This window comes from Liolophura sinensis, chromosome 13, assembly GCF_032854445.1.
Source record: "Liolophura sinensis isolate JHLJ2023 chromosome 13, CUHK_Ljap_v2, whole genome shotgun sequence".
In the NCBI taxonomy this organism is placed as follows: Eukaryota; Metazoa; Mollusca; class Polyplacophora; order Chitonida; family Chitonidae; genus Liolophura; species Liolophura sinensis.
Window position 1 is genome coordinate 20880921 of NC_088307.1, and position 16724 is coordinate 20897644.

The window sequence follows — 16724 nt, forward strand, 5'->3', positions numbered from 1 at the left end:
AAAAGTGAAATTTTTATTCGTATTAGCGACCACGCTTTTACGCTGCCCCCTACCATGCCACGTGGTCTTGGCGCAGAGGGTGTGGCTTCATACATATTCGCTTACATGTATACATTACACAACATAACCCTTATTACATATATGGTAGTATGGTCTGATAGTAGCCATATAGGTATTTTTTACGCTAAAACGTGCGTAAAATTGAAGAACAATTTCGCTTAATAGATTTGAGCATTGAGAGTTGTTTCCCTTGCGCTACAGATATGTAAGTTAAGGTTGTCCCCCTTGGTCTGATTTCGCAAACACGAGACTTAAACACGAGCGTAAAAATCCATGTTCCGATGTTAAAGATTACAATGTCCATTTAGGCATGGATAAAGGGACATCTAGGCAAATCGACAATGTTTATGACTCGATAAAATATTTCCTATGGCGTGAAAGACAGTGTGGAATGTGATGACGTCATGGGTGACGCTGACAGTTGAGAACGAAAACGTTTGCAACGCGCAGTGGGGAATGTGTGCTACCATATGAAGGGATTTCGATGTGCGCAAAGAAAAGAAGAACATTAAGGAGCACACACAGAACTAGGAAAAATGGAGAAGAAAACTGTAAGTATTTAAGAAAGTTCTTTGTACATTGTAGTTGTTTGCATGCAAAGCGAAGGTTATTAGAGACGTTTTCAAACAACAACAACAACAACACTGTCAATTGACATATATGAATAAATTAATAATGACACCATTCCATTAAATATCAGATTATCTTTTTCATCAAAGATTGCAGCCCAGTGGTGTCTAGCCAAGATTTTTCCATTAACACAACATCATAACTGCAATGGTGGACCAGTGGCGTCTCTCATACGTCTAAGTAAAATTTTATTTATTGGTCCCACCCACACCCACTCATCCCACCGATCACCTCGTTTTTTTATTTGCGCAAGAATCAAGCAGGTCGAATTTTGTCATGAATTTTTATTTGAAAGACGCGAGGACTGTTGACTGTTATAATGGGTTTTGTCCAGAAAAACAGAAGGATGAAAGCTCTGATCCGTATTAAATTTACAAAAACAAAATGGGTACATGTGTAATTATTTTGTTAATATAGATGTACATGTACTTCTTATGTGATTTTCTGTACAACAGAAATACTTGAAATGCCTGCATGGTAATTGTCTTTAAACAATTTGTAATAATGAAATTAGTGCATCAGGGAATTTTTTTTTTTTTGCCGGTATTTGGAAGTGTCTTCTGGATAACATTTTAGTGATAAAATGAATGATGAATAACACTTTGAACAGTTTTAAGTCTTAAGTTAAATGACATGAACATTGATATAAAGTCTATACAGATTGTGTGTGTGTGTGTGTTTTTTTTTTGTTGTATGTTTTATTTGAAATTAAATGAATACATGATTGCATGTGCTATAGACCTACACATGTTTACTTAGTATGGCATGAAAATGCCATTGAAATTCAGTTCCAAGACAGTCAAGACGTGTTTCCAGTAGGATGCACCATGATATTATCTGAAAGTCAATAACTAAACTGTATTTGTGGCACTACCTTGTTTTTTTGTTTTTTTTTGTTTTTGTTTTTGCTAACTGCCTGTAAATCAAAGAGATGGTTTTGAGTAGTGTGATTTACGGGCTTTTCAGCTTTTAATCAAAATATTTTTGTTGAAATGTTGTATTAATAAATAAAATAAAATAAAAGCTAAATAAAATTTGTATTAAAACCAGAGAATTTCAATGAAATTCACATCATACCAGTCTTACAGTTTTCAATACATTATTGCTTATAAATGAAGTGTATGAATTAAAGAAAAAAATGTGCTTATGCTTAATTAAGGGTAGAATGGACATCTATTAATTGTATGAACAAAAGGATGTTATGGGTTCATATGGGTGACACTAAGTTTGGATGATGTATGTGGAATCTGATTACAGATACAATCCCCCAAACAAAAGTGACCACCCCCCTCACACCCCCAAAAAATTTCAGAACAAAATATAAAAATAAACAAATAAAAACATGAAGCAAGCAAACCATATATTTTTGAAATTGTATTCTTTGGTATCATAGGTAAGTTGGTTAATAAGTGTGATATAAAAAAGCAGGTGTGAATACTTGTAATGTCATTTGTCATTATCCGGGAAAGAAATGGATAATTGAAATGAATAAAATAACCGAAAAAATATTGAAAAAGAAAAGTTATAAGGATAAAATAAATTATTGTGGTCTGTGGTTGGTATAGATTTTTAAATTCTGTTGCAGTACATGTACTGGCATGCTTACTTAATATTTTTAGATTTTTTTTCTCAAGATTTTGAATTCACATACCATTGAAAAGTGTAATTAGTACAGTTAAGACTAAGAGAGCAGGTTTGTACAGCTTTGTCATAGGTGAGGAGGAGTTCCTATATGAGAAAGTGTACACTTCACCGATATACATAAACCAAAGAAGTACTGACACTGCCAGCTGAAAGTGCAATGTTTAGAGTAAACCAAAAGAATATGCGGCAGTCATTATTAATACAGCATCCAAGTTAGTATTATTCCAGAATAGGTTTGTTGTCTTGCTGAGCGTAGAATGAGAGGTACTTTTGTAATGATCATCATCATCATGGAGTCATAGTGAAAATGTGTAATGCCATGCTTGTACATGTAGTCCAGTTGAATCTGCACAACTAACATTTTCCACACTGAGTGAACTTTGGCCCAGCAGTTTGTTAAATGGGTATTGATTAGGCGAGAAGTAAATAAATTAAGCAACCCTAAGTGAAGGGTATAAAAAAATAATTTACCAGCGAAGTGTTGTTCAAAAGTTCAGCCAGGCTTAAATCTTAATACCTACTGTAGAAGTAGGTATTAAGATGCCTGCTTAATTAAAACAAAACTAATGAATCTTTAGTCCAGGCTAAAGTTAATACTGGGCTTAACTGTTAATACACTTTCGAACAACTAGACCCAGCTGTTGTTTGGCAGAGGAGTAAAAAAATAAAGCAACTCTTAACCAAAGGTATGAAGAAGCAAGTTCTTGTCCTGAGGTACTTAAACCAGAAATAAAAAACTTAAACAATTTCTATTTTTCAATGTAACCTCTCTGTAGTTCAGTGCAATTTTCACATTTCATATACGGGTATATGATCTAGATTCTAAAGTAAAACTATTAGAGTTGTTTAATTTAATCCAAATATGCTTCAAAAACAGATAATATCTTATGATACTTATGATATACTTATTTCTCTAATGTCTGTACGTTTGTATATATATATATATATATATATATATATATATATATATCTTTTGTTTTATGGCACGTCACTCACCATCTGTCTTAATAACATACTATCTTACATATCCTACAGCGACAATACAATCCAGTAGCACATCCAGTAGAAGGGCATTAATTTATTAAGACTGGGCATGACCCTAGTTTGTTCCTTAGTGTTATAGCCACTTAAGACCATCTTTAAAAAAAATTTGTTTTTGATAATAGGACCTTAGCAGGGAAAATAGATTCGGTTGGTTGGGATTTTGTCTTATACTGACTAATAAAATAGATAGGAAGTTTTGAAAACAGTTAGTATTCAGAGAAAAAATAAAATTAAAGTCCATCAAAATCCCAGTAAAATCTTATTGGAAGATTGTTCGTGTTATTTTTAATGATGGCCTGGTAACAATAATAATCAATATCAATATTTTAATGTAAAATTAAAATTTAAAATTTACAGGTATACAGTCTTAAAGTGTCTCAGCACTAGATGCAAATGTAATTTAGCACATGTAATATAATATAATGACATGGAGACGCCCATCTTTGCACCAAACATAAGATTAAAAAAGAAAAGCTTCTAGCAGAATTTGTTATGTAATCATGAAAAGATGTGGAAACTTGTTTACTTTTGTTTCAGACTACTGCATGTGATGTAAAACTACGGGGGCCTAAAGAGACAAATCAGCAAAGTGTGCCGCCTGCTTTGGGTGCAACAGCGACAGGGGTAAGACCCAGGTGGACCATCCCTGAGATCTACCGCAGCCTTCCCCTGTACCCGTGTTCCCTCAACAGACGGCCTGTTGTGGCCTACTCCTACAGACCAAGCCATGTCGTTCAGCATGATCGTAACACACCAAAAGAAGAAACAGTTAGAGCACAGTCAAACATTCGACCCAAAATAGCTCCAAGGCCTGCACAAATGTTGAATAAATGTGTCGCAGTGTCCACAAAGAGCTGTGATAGGAATGCCAATACACGTATTCAGGAATCATCAAGCACCTTCACAAATGCCCAAAATTGGGTTTCTCGCAGCAAAACTTTGTCTGGCATTAGTCAGCCTGAACATCCTACTCATGTGCAAATGCAACAGCTACCACAAAACGTGTTTTATATGTCACCTGTACCTGTACCTAATTTGCAGGCACCCCTAGGTCTCATGACTGTCTCTGGAACGGTACCCGGTAAACAGACATCAACTGTAAATGTCCAAAGTAATGTAGGAGACCCCAGCGTTGCATGCAAAGATTCAGGCGACAAAACTACTGTAACTTATAACCTGGCGGGTCCGTTTCAAATGCCTAAGTTCAGCAAAAGTGATAAACAGCTATTAGGTGAACAGACAAATTCCCCAAGACTTGTATTTGGAAACCAGTCCTTTCCTGTGCTTTCAGTAATCAGTACGCCCCAGAAGGTGAACAACCCAGGTAGTTCTGTAACATCCGTTAATACGCCCCATAAAGTGAATAACGCCATACCTTCAACATCAGCTATCAACCCAACTCAGAATGTGTACAACCCACTGGCTTCACTAGCACCAATCGATCCACGTCAGAAAAGGTATAACTCAGTACCGTCTGCAGCATTGAATCCGCCTGGGAAAGTCTTCTACACGGTGGACCCAGTGGCATTACCCAGTGTCCTCAATGCTACAGCAGAGACTAAAGGACAGAGCTGTAGTCAGGCTTCAGTGCCACCAACTGAGGCTTCAGTGGCACAGAGTAACCAAGGGTCCAAAAAGGAAGACAACAGTACCACCGGTGATGGCAGAGAATCTGTTGCCGAGACAGTAAATTCAACTGAGATTTACTTGAGTTCGCCAGATTCCTTACTGCCAGAAGATATTGAGAACTGGGACAAGCTTGACATTTGGAAACAAAATGGGCATAGCCCAGAAATAGAAATAGATGTGGCAGAGGATCCAATTGGAACAGTGAGTTCCTCTTCAGCCGGATTATCCAGGGGCAGTTCCAGCCATACAGGTAATGTCCTTCAGCATCCTGAACCATTCAAAGCGACGAAGAGTGTTACGCCGAGGAAGCTGTCAGTCCACAGTATCTCAACAAGAAGCTCATCATGCGTTGGCGTTTCAAAGACAACTTCTGATGTTGTGAAGTCCAAATGTGGTAGTAGAGTGATTAAAGGACGATCAAGTGATATCCCAAATGAGACCCAAACTAGGTCGGGTGCATTAAAAGGTCCGGCGCGAAGATCAAAAAGGCTCTGTTCTTCGATTTTAAGCAAAGATGATCCAAAGCAGTGTGTAGCGAAGCCTCGAGCAGCGAAACGCAACAGTAAGCTCAGGAAAACACTAAAACAGAAGTCTTCTTTGTCATCTTCTTTGCAAACGGTTGCATCAACAGAAGATATGGAAATCTTGAAGCCAACTGGGGCAACAAGCTCGTTCACTTTCCAAGATAAGCTGCAAATAGGCTCTTCTCCTGACACAAGTGTTGATCATGATTTACCTGGGGAACAACGAAAGAATAGCAGCGATTCGTCTGGTGCATGCTTAACAGAAGCAGTTTTGAAAGACCTTATTGTTGATGAAAAGTTAAAAGATCGGGTACACCAGGCCGTCATTTACGCTGAAAGTGGTCGTGGAAAGTGGAAAGATAAAAGACCTCCCCAGTGTTCAGGTGAGAAGGCCGATGATAGTGACAAGTTTCCAGTTAATGAAGAAGTTTCTGTTAACGATAATAAAAAGCAGGCAGTGGATGAAGACATGACGAGTTCTGTTGATCGTAACCAGCAAGAAAATATCCCACAGCTGACAGCTACGCCAGCCTTACTGGAGGCAGTGAACAATACTGTTGAGACAATCGAACACTCGACAGTCTATATCGAGAATGTGAGCAAACTTCTTGAAAACTTGTCTCAGGAAAAAAATACAAGCGGTGAGGATTATTTTGTGTCTGGATTGTTAGCCATTCTTGACACAGGACGTCGTTTGAATGACAACATGATTAGCTCCTTGAAACTTTTCGTCTCAAGGCACAGGAATTTGATTGAAGATGTACTTCCATGTGTCGATTCTTGTAAAGACGTTAATCTCCCTTGTCTCTCTCAAGAGTGTCCGCTGGATTTGAGAGTCATGTCTGGTGCGAGTAACCCTTCTTGTCAAAAAGGTGATGATCACTTCGAAACGTCTAGCCCAATAATGGAGAAGGGAATGGAAGCAAACCAACTAAGTGTACACGGAAATGGGGATTCTGCTTCTTCAAAGCCGGTGAAAGGGTGTGTTGTCAAACTTTGCAAACTATCCTCTGCAGAAATCTTACGGAAAAGGCCATGCCTGGAAAGTCAAAGCTGGTCCCCACTGACGACGCAAGGTGATGTCAGATCTGGATCTGGTAGAAGTAAAGAAATCAAACCTAGAGCACTGAGCAGTGTTATTAGCTCTTCGTGTGCAGCTCTTATTCCAGCGCAGAGTAAGGCAGCTTCTTCTAAATCAGGCGTTGATGTCAACGCTTCTGAAAATGTTGACACCATTCACCGCAACGTAGCTTGCATGCCTATGTCAGAAAAGCCAGAACTTCGAAGTAAAACGGAATTATCTAGATTAGTTACTGAAGCTGCACCATCTGAAAACACTGTCTCAAGTGAAACATTTGCCGTGTCAGTGTCATCTGGAATCATCACTTTAGATGAGAGAAAACCTGGTACACGCTCATCTGCTTGTAAGGAGCGTGCAACACGTATCCGGACTAGCTGTCGATCAAAGACGAAGAGAAAGAAGAATTTGTGCAAAACCGAGGAAAGTGTTGACCAAACTGTGCAAAATGGTGACAAGAGGTCTTTTTCAATTCCCAAGTTAAATATTTCCGAGGAAGAAATGTCTGTTATCAAACTACCACGGCAAACCAACTGCAGTGATATGGAAATTGTTAGTGAAAGTTCCTCAACTCTTCCTGATATCATTGGTAGCGAAGGATCCAAAAATGGCGATGGCCTTGGTGACAGCGGAAATTACCGGGATATACCATCACAAGATAAAAGCAAGATCAAATTTTCCAAAGATTTTCAGCCAACGAGAAACTCTGCTAAAAGATCGTCCACCGTAGATCTTGCCCCGAGAAGAAAGGCAAACACATCTTTAGAGCGCTGTGACGAAGACGCACTTGTCGTGCTGAATGAAGGGCTGCAAAACGAAACGCTGAGAACCACATGTCGCAGATCTAGATCAAAATTGATAGACAAGGTTTCACTCAATTCCCAGATGCAGGGGATCACCGGGAAAACGTCTGAAGGTCATCCTGATGCAATGTTATGTTCTGATGAACTATCCTTAGCTAGAGAGAACACGGCCCCTGTGGAATCGTTGCTCAACTCCTTGGGTGAGTTTGGTGAATGCACGAAGCACAGCCCACATGGTAAAATGATTGAAGGCGCCACCGAACCTTTACGCTTCGATGTTGATCAGATTTTTGGGGAGAAATATTCAAACCTGTCACCTGACTCTAGCTTGTCTGATGGTTCTTTGGAAACACAGGAGCAAAAGGCTGGTCCGAAAGGTATACTTCTACTTTTTAAGATTTAGAATCATTGCGTGTTTTGTTTTCCTAGTGAATGCGTTTTATACAAAAAATCATTTTTTTTTTCTGATTAAATCTGACATCCCCACGATGTGCTTTTAATACTGCTAATTTTCTGAAAACCATGGTAATTCCAGTTCTATTCAGACATAGTTGTATTTAAGGAAACTTTGTATTTACTGTGGGATACACTGTGGGATTAGTGCTGAGGGCAATTACCTGGAGATAATGGCTTATTAAGAAAGGAAGAAAAAAATGCGAAGATGGTGATGCTTACCAGTCATGTTTTATGTATGTTTCTTCCATTATAGTGTAAAAAAAGTTTCACTTACCTGCTGTCCTGCTTATAATGTTGGCTGTTCGCCTGGAAAGCAACATTTCTGAAGGTGATCGATTTATTCGACACATTGGTATATTTTTTTCAATTTTACCATTCCGGCAGATGATGAGTCAATGAAGGATAGTCAAAGGAAGGTTGTTTCGAAGAACACAAAGAAATCGCAGAGCGTCCGTTACAAGAGGAGTCTGGCTTTGGGAATGACGTATATGTCTGACACGACATTTCCTTCCCAAGTTGATCAGGTTGTTGAACATACGACCATGAAGGGGTCACATGAGAAGGAAATTGAAGATAATGGGGAGCAGGACAGTGTTCATATGGACCATACAGCAGTAACAAATTGTGAAAAGAGACGAGGTCGGTCTCAGGGCTTGGGACAGAAACGAAAAACGGCGACTAAAGTCTCCTTACCTGGGAAGAAACGGCGTTCGCGAGGCAAAGTCAGGAAGTCGAAATCTTTCATATCCACGTCCTCTGACGGTTCATTGTCAGAATTAGAACTGCCGCCAGCGAAGAGGACGAATGCAGAATTGGTTCCGTCTCTTCGCCCATTCATCGTGTCGACGTCCAGCGGGGATCAACCGGACGAATCGTCCTCGGAAGAGATTATCCGTCCGAGAAATAGGAGAGGACTCAGTGAAGAACGCCGTCAGGTGGGTATGCTTTGACTTTGATTTTGGATCAAAATTTTGCATGTCGTGTTCAAAGTTAAGATTACAAGGGATTCTTTTTACCAGTACAATGGTGACCCCTCCTCCGCACTATAATTACATGCTTATATTTTCGCCAGGAGTAAGGTGGAGTCAAAATTCCTTTGAAGCTTATGAGATCATAACAGCCCAGCACAGGGTGACCAAATATAACTAAAGCTTAACCCAAGCCAAAGCCATGACTTTGTATGTTTCTGTCATTTCTGTATAAACTGAAGTTGACATTTAAGTGAAATGTAATCTGGTGGAAACAGTCCTGTGCCCAGTTGTTCAAAACAGTTTTACGATTTAATACCAGATTTAACTTTAAACCTACTTTTGTACTTAGCCTGAAAAAATTGTGTAACATTATAATAAATATGAACTAACTGCTGCCGTTATACTTTAACGCTGAAGAACTGCATTGGATGCTGAGTTTGGCTAAATTTTAAATATAAAATATGATTTAATACCAGTATTAGCTAATACACTTCGAACAACTGGCCCCTGAGGGGCCATGACGTCGCATAGAGACGGCATACGCCGCCTTGGGATTTACCCTCTTGAGAAAGAGCGCCCTGATCTTATTTCTTATTAAAAATCTCAAAAGACGATAGTTTCCGTATAATCGTGCAAAGCCTGCAACAGACGTACTGATACTAGTCAAATTGCTCAGTAACCTTTGTTTTAAACACGCATGCGGAAGTAAAGTAGCTCTTCAACTACAAGTGTCTTTTAACATATATATACCTATGAGGTTCGTTTCAGGGTTGTTTCAAAGTGTTTGACCGTGTTTATAACTTCGGGTGGAGTGAGCCGTTCAGATTTGAAATTCGAAGAGACCAGGTAATACTGTTATATGTCATTAAATTCGCAGTTAAAAATAAAATCTTACGTACAATAATACACAGTTAAAAATGGAATATTTTGTAAAATAGTGTTTTTCTATTTTTTAAGATTTGGAAATACACTCAACCTCAGTAAAATGTTGAAATTTTGTAACAGTATTACCCATGTTCATTGCAAAAAACATTTGCTGCAGGTACCGGATTACTTCAGTGTGGTCAAGAATCCTATGTACTTTCGCCTCATCGCCTGCAAGCTGAGAAGGGGAGATTACTCTAGCGTTAAGGAGTTTGTGTCGGACATGAAGCTTGTTTTTGACAACTGCCGTCAATACCATAGGCCAAACCCACTACCGGTATGGCTGGCCACTATAGTTACATTTATAATACCTTACATATCGCAAATTTTCTACATATTCATCGACAGAAAGGGTCGATATCACTTATTTATTTATTTTATTTGATTGGTGTCTTATATGAAATAAAGAATATTCCACTTATACGACTGAGACCAGTGTTATGATGGGAGGAAACCGGCAGAGACCGGTTAAGCCCACGACCATCGGCAGATTGTCCATCTCACGTGCGACGGATGGGCAGACAGCATGAGCTGTACTTGAGCTCATAGCGACCGGATTCTTGAGAGTCATTTACTGGGTCCAGTTGTTCAAAACTGTTTTTAGACTTAATACCAGTTTTAACTTTAAGCCAAGTGTTCAGTTTTGTACTTGCTCCAAAACAGTTGCATAACAATATATTAAATATGAAAGAAATCAGTTGCTCTTGTACACTGGACAACTGCATTATCTGCTGAGTTTGGCAAAAATTTTGAATTTAAAATTTGACTTAATACTGGTATTAGCCAATGCACTTTCGAACAACTGGGCCCTGGAGACTGTTTCTTAAAGGGGTCGTAATGTTACGCCGCCCTAATCACCATGACGTTGCATACTGAAGGCATATGACGCCTTGGTATTTACGACTGGCATAACGTTACTACCGCTTTGAGAAACATCCTCCTGGTTCTCATTTTATAGACAGACCTACAAGTCATTCGCTGTCTAAATCACACTGCGTCTCTCTAACGCACGTTGTATGTGAATTAATTGTCTTCCCTTCACACTTACGTTAACCTAGGCTTTCTTTATTTAAGTGTTTTACAACGTGTTACAAATGTTGTTATTGTCTTTACAAAGTTTGTGTAGTGTGACAAAATTTAGATCAAACTCAGGACCGGGCGAGTTATAGCTGTTTGCATCGAGTTATTGCTGTGGAAAAAAAGACTGTTTAGAAATATCCCAATGCCTTGTATTCAGCTTTTGTGGCAGTAGGGTGCAGGAAGGGTAGGCCCCAGTATGTTAGTTACACATGTTCTTTGTTTCAAGATATCGCCCAAACTCCTTGTGGCAGCTACCATGGTTGAAGGTTACTTGGCCAAAGAACTCCGGAGCACATTCCCAGACATTGATTTCACAGGTACTGTTTCTTGATTGCTCCCAGAATGAGATTGCCTTTGTAAACCAACACGTACATAATGGGCAGGAAGATAAACCCTATTGTTGGAGCCAGAAAGGACCCTTTTGTTGTCCTATAAACTAGCAACTAGGTAGGACACAGGAAGCGATGACGTCTTATTCTAGACGAAATCATTTGTCAAAGAATACATGCAGAAAAGATGACTTCTTGCAGATGGCAGTGTGAGCATCAAGTTTGCTCCAGGTGTAGGTCTTAAATGTGGACTTACTTTTCAATGGTGTGCTGTACTGATAAATTGCTTGGCCATGTAAACTGTATTCCATTCCTAGAAATACTTAAATGTTTACACATTCTTGTATAACAAAATGCAAACCAGTTAACCTATTTGAATCGCCTGCGTGGGTGATAATCATTTGTAACAAAATACTCAAACACAAGGGATCCTTAACAAAAACGGATTTCTGTAAACAAAGATATATGAAGATCACTGTGTTTTTGAAGATAATGAAGACACAAGATAATCTGTGCATTTCACAAGAGGGACAATGTTGTGGTAGTATTGAAGTGTATGCTATGTCTTCTGTTCAGGATTGTTGGGATCACCATGCTGATGGGAGCCTCATGTTGATGGGAGCTTCGCGTTGATGGGATCACCTTGCTGATGGGAGCTTCGCGTTGATGGGATCACCTTGCTGATGGGAGCTTCGCGTTGATGGGATCACCATGCTGATGTTAATCATCTAAGACAAAACGTCCGGGAGAGTAAAGGGACACTACTGCAGGGCTATGCAATATGGAGACGTTTCAAAGATAGTATTTGACAGCCAAGTTACCATCAAGTTTTCAACCTTTGCCACCACCGGTTAGCGCACCTGCATGGATTGTTTTGGATTGTATCATGGGTCTCGTTAGAGGTGCATGTATTACATGTGCTTTGGAAGTCTCACGATTTGTTTGTATTAAGAATAACCAAGAAGGGAGGCAAACTGTATTCTGTTGTCATGATGTAGTGTGAAAAGATGTACGATATAGAGTATTAGCATGCTTGAGAAAGATACATTGCAAGATGCCGTGTGCCTCATGCAAGTTGTGCTGCGTCTTATCCAAGATATGATGTAACCTGTGCAAGATGCACTGTTGCTTAATATACAAGAAGGACCGTGCTTTAAAGAAGATGCGCTGTGTTATATATGCAGAATGAACACTTACCTAAAGAAGTTGTGTCTTAGACAACATTGAACGGGAAGCCAAAACTCACGATAGTTTAAAAGCAAAATCTTGTGAGAGAATTAAGAGAGAAAGAAGTTTCAGCACCCTTTCATAAGAAACGTTTATGCTTCCACGATACAATGAACACTTCTCTGCCACACTTTTTGAACAGCAGTAGGTGGGCATCACATTTTCGTAAACATGTTCCGAGTGTTTTCTGGCCTTTCTAATAAATCAAATTCACTGAACAAAAATGGAGTATAAACAGGTTTTTTTCTTGTTCTTTTCTTTTTTCCAAATGTAAGAAATATACCGTCGAGCTTACAACATGTTAGTTTTGAGATTGGGGTGATGCCGTCTTGTATGCACCATTTTTCATAGTCATGTTTAAATCACAACGTTTATTGTATAACTGGTTTTCCAGCAACCTGCGGATGGTCGTGGGTTTCCCCCGGGCTGTGCCCGGTTTCCTCCCACCATAATGCTGGCCGCCGTAATGTAAGTGAAATATTCTTGAGTACAGCGTAAAACACCCATCAAATAAATGAATATGTATTGTACATCTAAATGCCATTTTTGTTGTTCAGTCATTATTTATTAGACGAGACTGTTGATGCTGGTAATGCTTAAATCTGTTCTGTATTTGTAATACAGACATTCCATTATTACTTTTTATGGGGTAATTTTTACTAAGTGATTCGATCTTCATTTTCCTAAATTTTTAAGAACATCACATTTACTTTTTAACGTGGTAACTAAAAGTGTTATATAAGGGCTTTAGTCAGACTTTCAGAGTATAGGGATCTCCGATATTCATCTTGGTGTGAATTTGTCAATATTTTTAGTTTATAGTGTCTAAAATGCAGGGTTTTAATCATACTTCAAATTTTGACTTCTGTCAATATGTTTTGTGTGGTGCAAACCCAAGTGTCTTGTTTCCGTCAATATGGGCTTTGTGGTATTGACCCAAGTACCTTGTGGCCGTCAACGTGGACTTTGTGGTACTGACCCAAGTATTTTGCTGCCGTCAATATGGGGTTTTGTAGCACTGACTGAAGGATTTTGTTGCCGTCAATATCGGCTTTGTGCTAATGACCTAAGTATCTTTTCGCTGTCAATATGGATTTTGTTGCATTGAATTGTTATCGTGTTGCACAAAACCATTTAGGCTATGGTAATGTGAATTACTAATTTTGCAAATGTTGTAAGTTGTTACGGTCAAAGATCATTTTAGTTTAATAAATATCTGCAGAAGACAATGGTAATTCTTGAAGACGGCTGTTGACATAGAAATAATAATAATAGTGAAATAAAGTGTAAAAGTGAACATACACACAGTTTTGATTTTAGTGTTGTATCATGCAATTGTCATGTATTTTTAACTCCATTGCTGTGCAGGGGACGGTTTCAGGAAGCCACTTAGCTAAGTAAACCCTTAGATTGCATGTCAACGTATGTTGAGATATTAAGTACACACAGCTAAAGGCAACTTTACACTAAGTAAGCTTCATGAAACCAATCCCAGTTCTTAGAAAACACTAGAAGTTTACCCTGGCATGGATATGTAAGTACTATGCTATGTTTTATAATTCACCAAAAAGGCTATATGTTCACTGTTTCTTTCATACACTTGGGACTGCTGTAGTAGTCCCAGCATATATTAATCAAATGTTAAAGCGCTTTCTATCATCTGTTTATTCTCTTAAAATATTACTGTATCTGTTGAGTAGAGAAGGCGGTTGATTTAATGGGTATTCTGTGGATGTTTTATTGAGCAATGAAAGCAGTGCTTTAATTTCAGATCATTCGTTTTGTCTTCAGCAAGTCATAATATATATGTATGTCCTATAGGATTGCTATGAGTGTCAGGTGCTTGGTCAATTCGGTTGATGTGTTCGAATCTACCGGGCGCTGGCATCACTGCGTGCGTTAAGCTAGGATCTTTGTCAGGCACCCCGGTTTTCTCCATTCATAAACTGGACCGCCGTCATGGAGCTTTGTTGTTTTTGGATGTTGTTTCGAGTGGCCTGGATCCCTCTCTCACCTTCTCACCACGAGCCCTTGACCAGTGTGGTTGTGGCCTGTCTATATCCAACTCTCATAGGCTCAGTAGGACGTTAGTTGCGGTTGTTTATCCACGCAGGGCTTATTCAGGTGCCCCTCCCCCCTCCCAACTTAGTATAGGCTAATACAAAAGGATGGCTTTCATGAAAGCAAAACGGTTAAACTATTTATTATTTAGTAATTTTAAAAAATGAGCCAACGAGGGCTCCTTTCGTCACTTTTTAGCAAACTATTCCACCTCATGGAGATGTTTTAACACGCAGTCTTGACAAGCTCGTCGGTTGAAAGTTAGTGAAACAAAATATACAAATCGCATATTGATTACAAAGACTGCACGCAGAACAATCGCTACAAACACTGGCTTTAGAAATTATTACCAGATAACAAACTCAAAAAAGCTTGTATGTATTCCACTGGTTATGTATTTTTAAGCAACTTTCCCAAATTATCGACAGGCCTACAGGTACATATATTGGTGAATGAACGATTTACCTACTGTGACAAAACTTTTGAATTTCTTTTTCTTGCTCTATTTGACGTTTGTAAAGTATGTTAGTATTTTCCTTGCGGTAAATTAAAAAAACCATACACCACACGTACAATTCTAGTGCTGTTTGTGAGACTACATGTGTGTACTTTTGGCCGTCACGCCCAACTTTTAGCTGGATTATAGGTCGTTTTGGGAACTGGCCTTTGGATGATGGACATGGAACGTCCGTATTGGTTGACGGCTTGTACACGATTGTCTGTTTCGACGCACAGATGTAAGGATCGTGCAGCTGACTCACACCACATGTTGTTCTGATAGAAATGGCGTAAAAAGTGAAAGAACTGTAACGGAAGACTTAGATGGTGGTTATTCGCTAGCCATTTCACATACTCGTCGACTAGTCCGAATGTTGATCGTGTCAAATACAGGACCTGTAGGCCTACGACCTTGTGAGCCGAAGTACAGGTGGAGGCAGGATTTCATCTTTCAAAGTACCGGTAATCGTACGTACTGCTTGCTGGGACAGTACCGGTAATTACAAACATGTGCTTGGTCCATCTACATGATGAACTCGGGAATTTGGGCAGCTGTCACTGATCGACCACTGGTAATCCCAGGTTTTACTTCCATATGTATGTCCTTGATCTGTTCCAACCGAATCACTGTTTCACACACACCCATATATATATATATATATATATATATATATATATATATATATATATATATATATATATATATATATATATATATATATATACACTGTATATAGGTCACTTCTCCGGAACACTCCTAAACCAGTGATTCTTCTAATTTTTCTGATACCGGCCTCCTTTTTTTTTAGCAAATATACATGTAATCATAACATAAATACACAGCTTCCTTTTTCTCACATAGTTAATGAATAACACACACACACAGACACACAGACACACACACACACACACACACACACACACACATATATATATATATATATATATATATATATATAGTAATTTCTCTTATTATATGTATATTCGGGTTTAGTGCTGACTGTAGATGCGATGTACACCGGAGTACAATGGTACAATGTATATCGTTTACCTATTGTTAAGTGGAACAGAATGTGCATGACGAAGAATAAAAAGCCGCTTGTATTTTGCTCCAGTGCAAATTATACAGCTGTTCTCTTACAATGTGTCGTATAGATCAACAAGTGCATGATACACAAAGGTCTATACATACGAGTGGGGCAGCCACTTTCATGAAAAATATCAAATATGTCTCTACAGGTTACGGGGCCATAAAGCGACGTTGATTTTACGAGTAAAGTTACGAATTTTTTTTCACTTATGTGAATTTTTTTTAAGTAACCCCTGCGGTTTCTCACACAGCTGGTTGCCGCCTAACATCATTTCTCTTTTACCAATTTACACCGGTTGTAAAAGATACGTAATACGTCTGAATTAAGTCTTATACAAATGTACCCAAGAACTTCAGTCCACACTTTAAGCTATTTTGTACTATGGGCTTAGATTTTATTTTTCATAACCGAATAGTAGAGTTACGAGTTGGAGCTCTTGTATCGATAAAGCTAAAAGAAAGGTATTACTGTATCATGTGAGCTGTCAAAAATATTAAGCAATTATTATATATCGTATTCACTATAACATGGGCGTCTCAAAAAAGTTTCACAAAAAAGTTATTTAGAGTGAACGAGCGATGGAGAAAATTGAAGAGTTAAGCGCTTGTGATCTCGGGAAGTTTGTACTAGAAAGATTTATCATTTGTGCCACGGGAACATGTTGATACAGGTGAT

General features: G+C 38.7%; 2 protein-coding genes across 3 annotated transcripts; both read left to right on the plus strand.

Annotated features, from left to right (window-relative positions):
- Positions 1–386: 386 nt before the first annotated feature.
- LOC135480532 (uncharacterized) lies at positions 387–7842 on the plus strand. The gene is made up of 2 exons (XM_064760387.1): positions 387–611; positions 3916–7842. The coding sequence occupies exons 1-2, from the start codon at positions 597–599 to the stop codon at positions 7813–7815; spliced, it is 3915 nt and encodes a 1304-aa protein (XP_064616457.1). The 5' UTR covers positions 387–596; the 3' UTR covers positions 7816–7842.
- Positions 7843–8137: 295 nt separating this feature from the next.
- Positions 8138–13997, plus strand: LOC135480449 (uncharacterized). Of its 2 annotated transcripts, XM_064760285.1 has the most exons (6): positions 8138–8803; positions 9608–9685; positions 9882–10040; positions 11070–11160; positions 11749–11783; positions 11835–13997. In XM_064760285.1, exons 1-5 carry the CDS (start codon positions 8264–8266, stop codon positions 11769–11771), a joined length of 891 nt encoding a protein of 296 aa, XP_064616355.1. In that variant the 5' UTR covers positions 8138–8263; the 3' UTR covers positions 11772–11783; positions 11835–13997. The 2 variants fall into 2 exon arrangements, with proteins under 2 accessions (XP_064616355.1, XP_064616354.1); XM_064760284.1 differs by lacking the exon at positions 11835–13997 and having other exon boundaries at positions 11749–11793.
- Positions 13998–16724: the final 2727 nt, after the last annotated feature.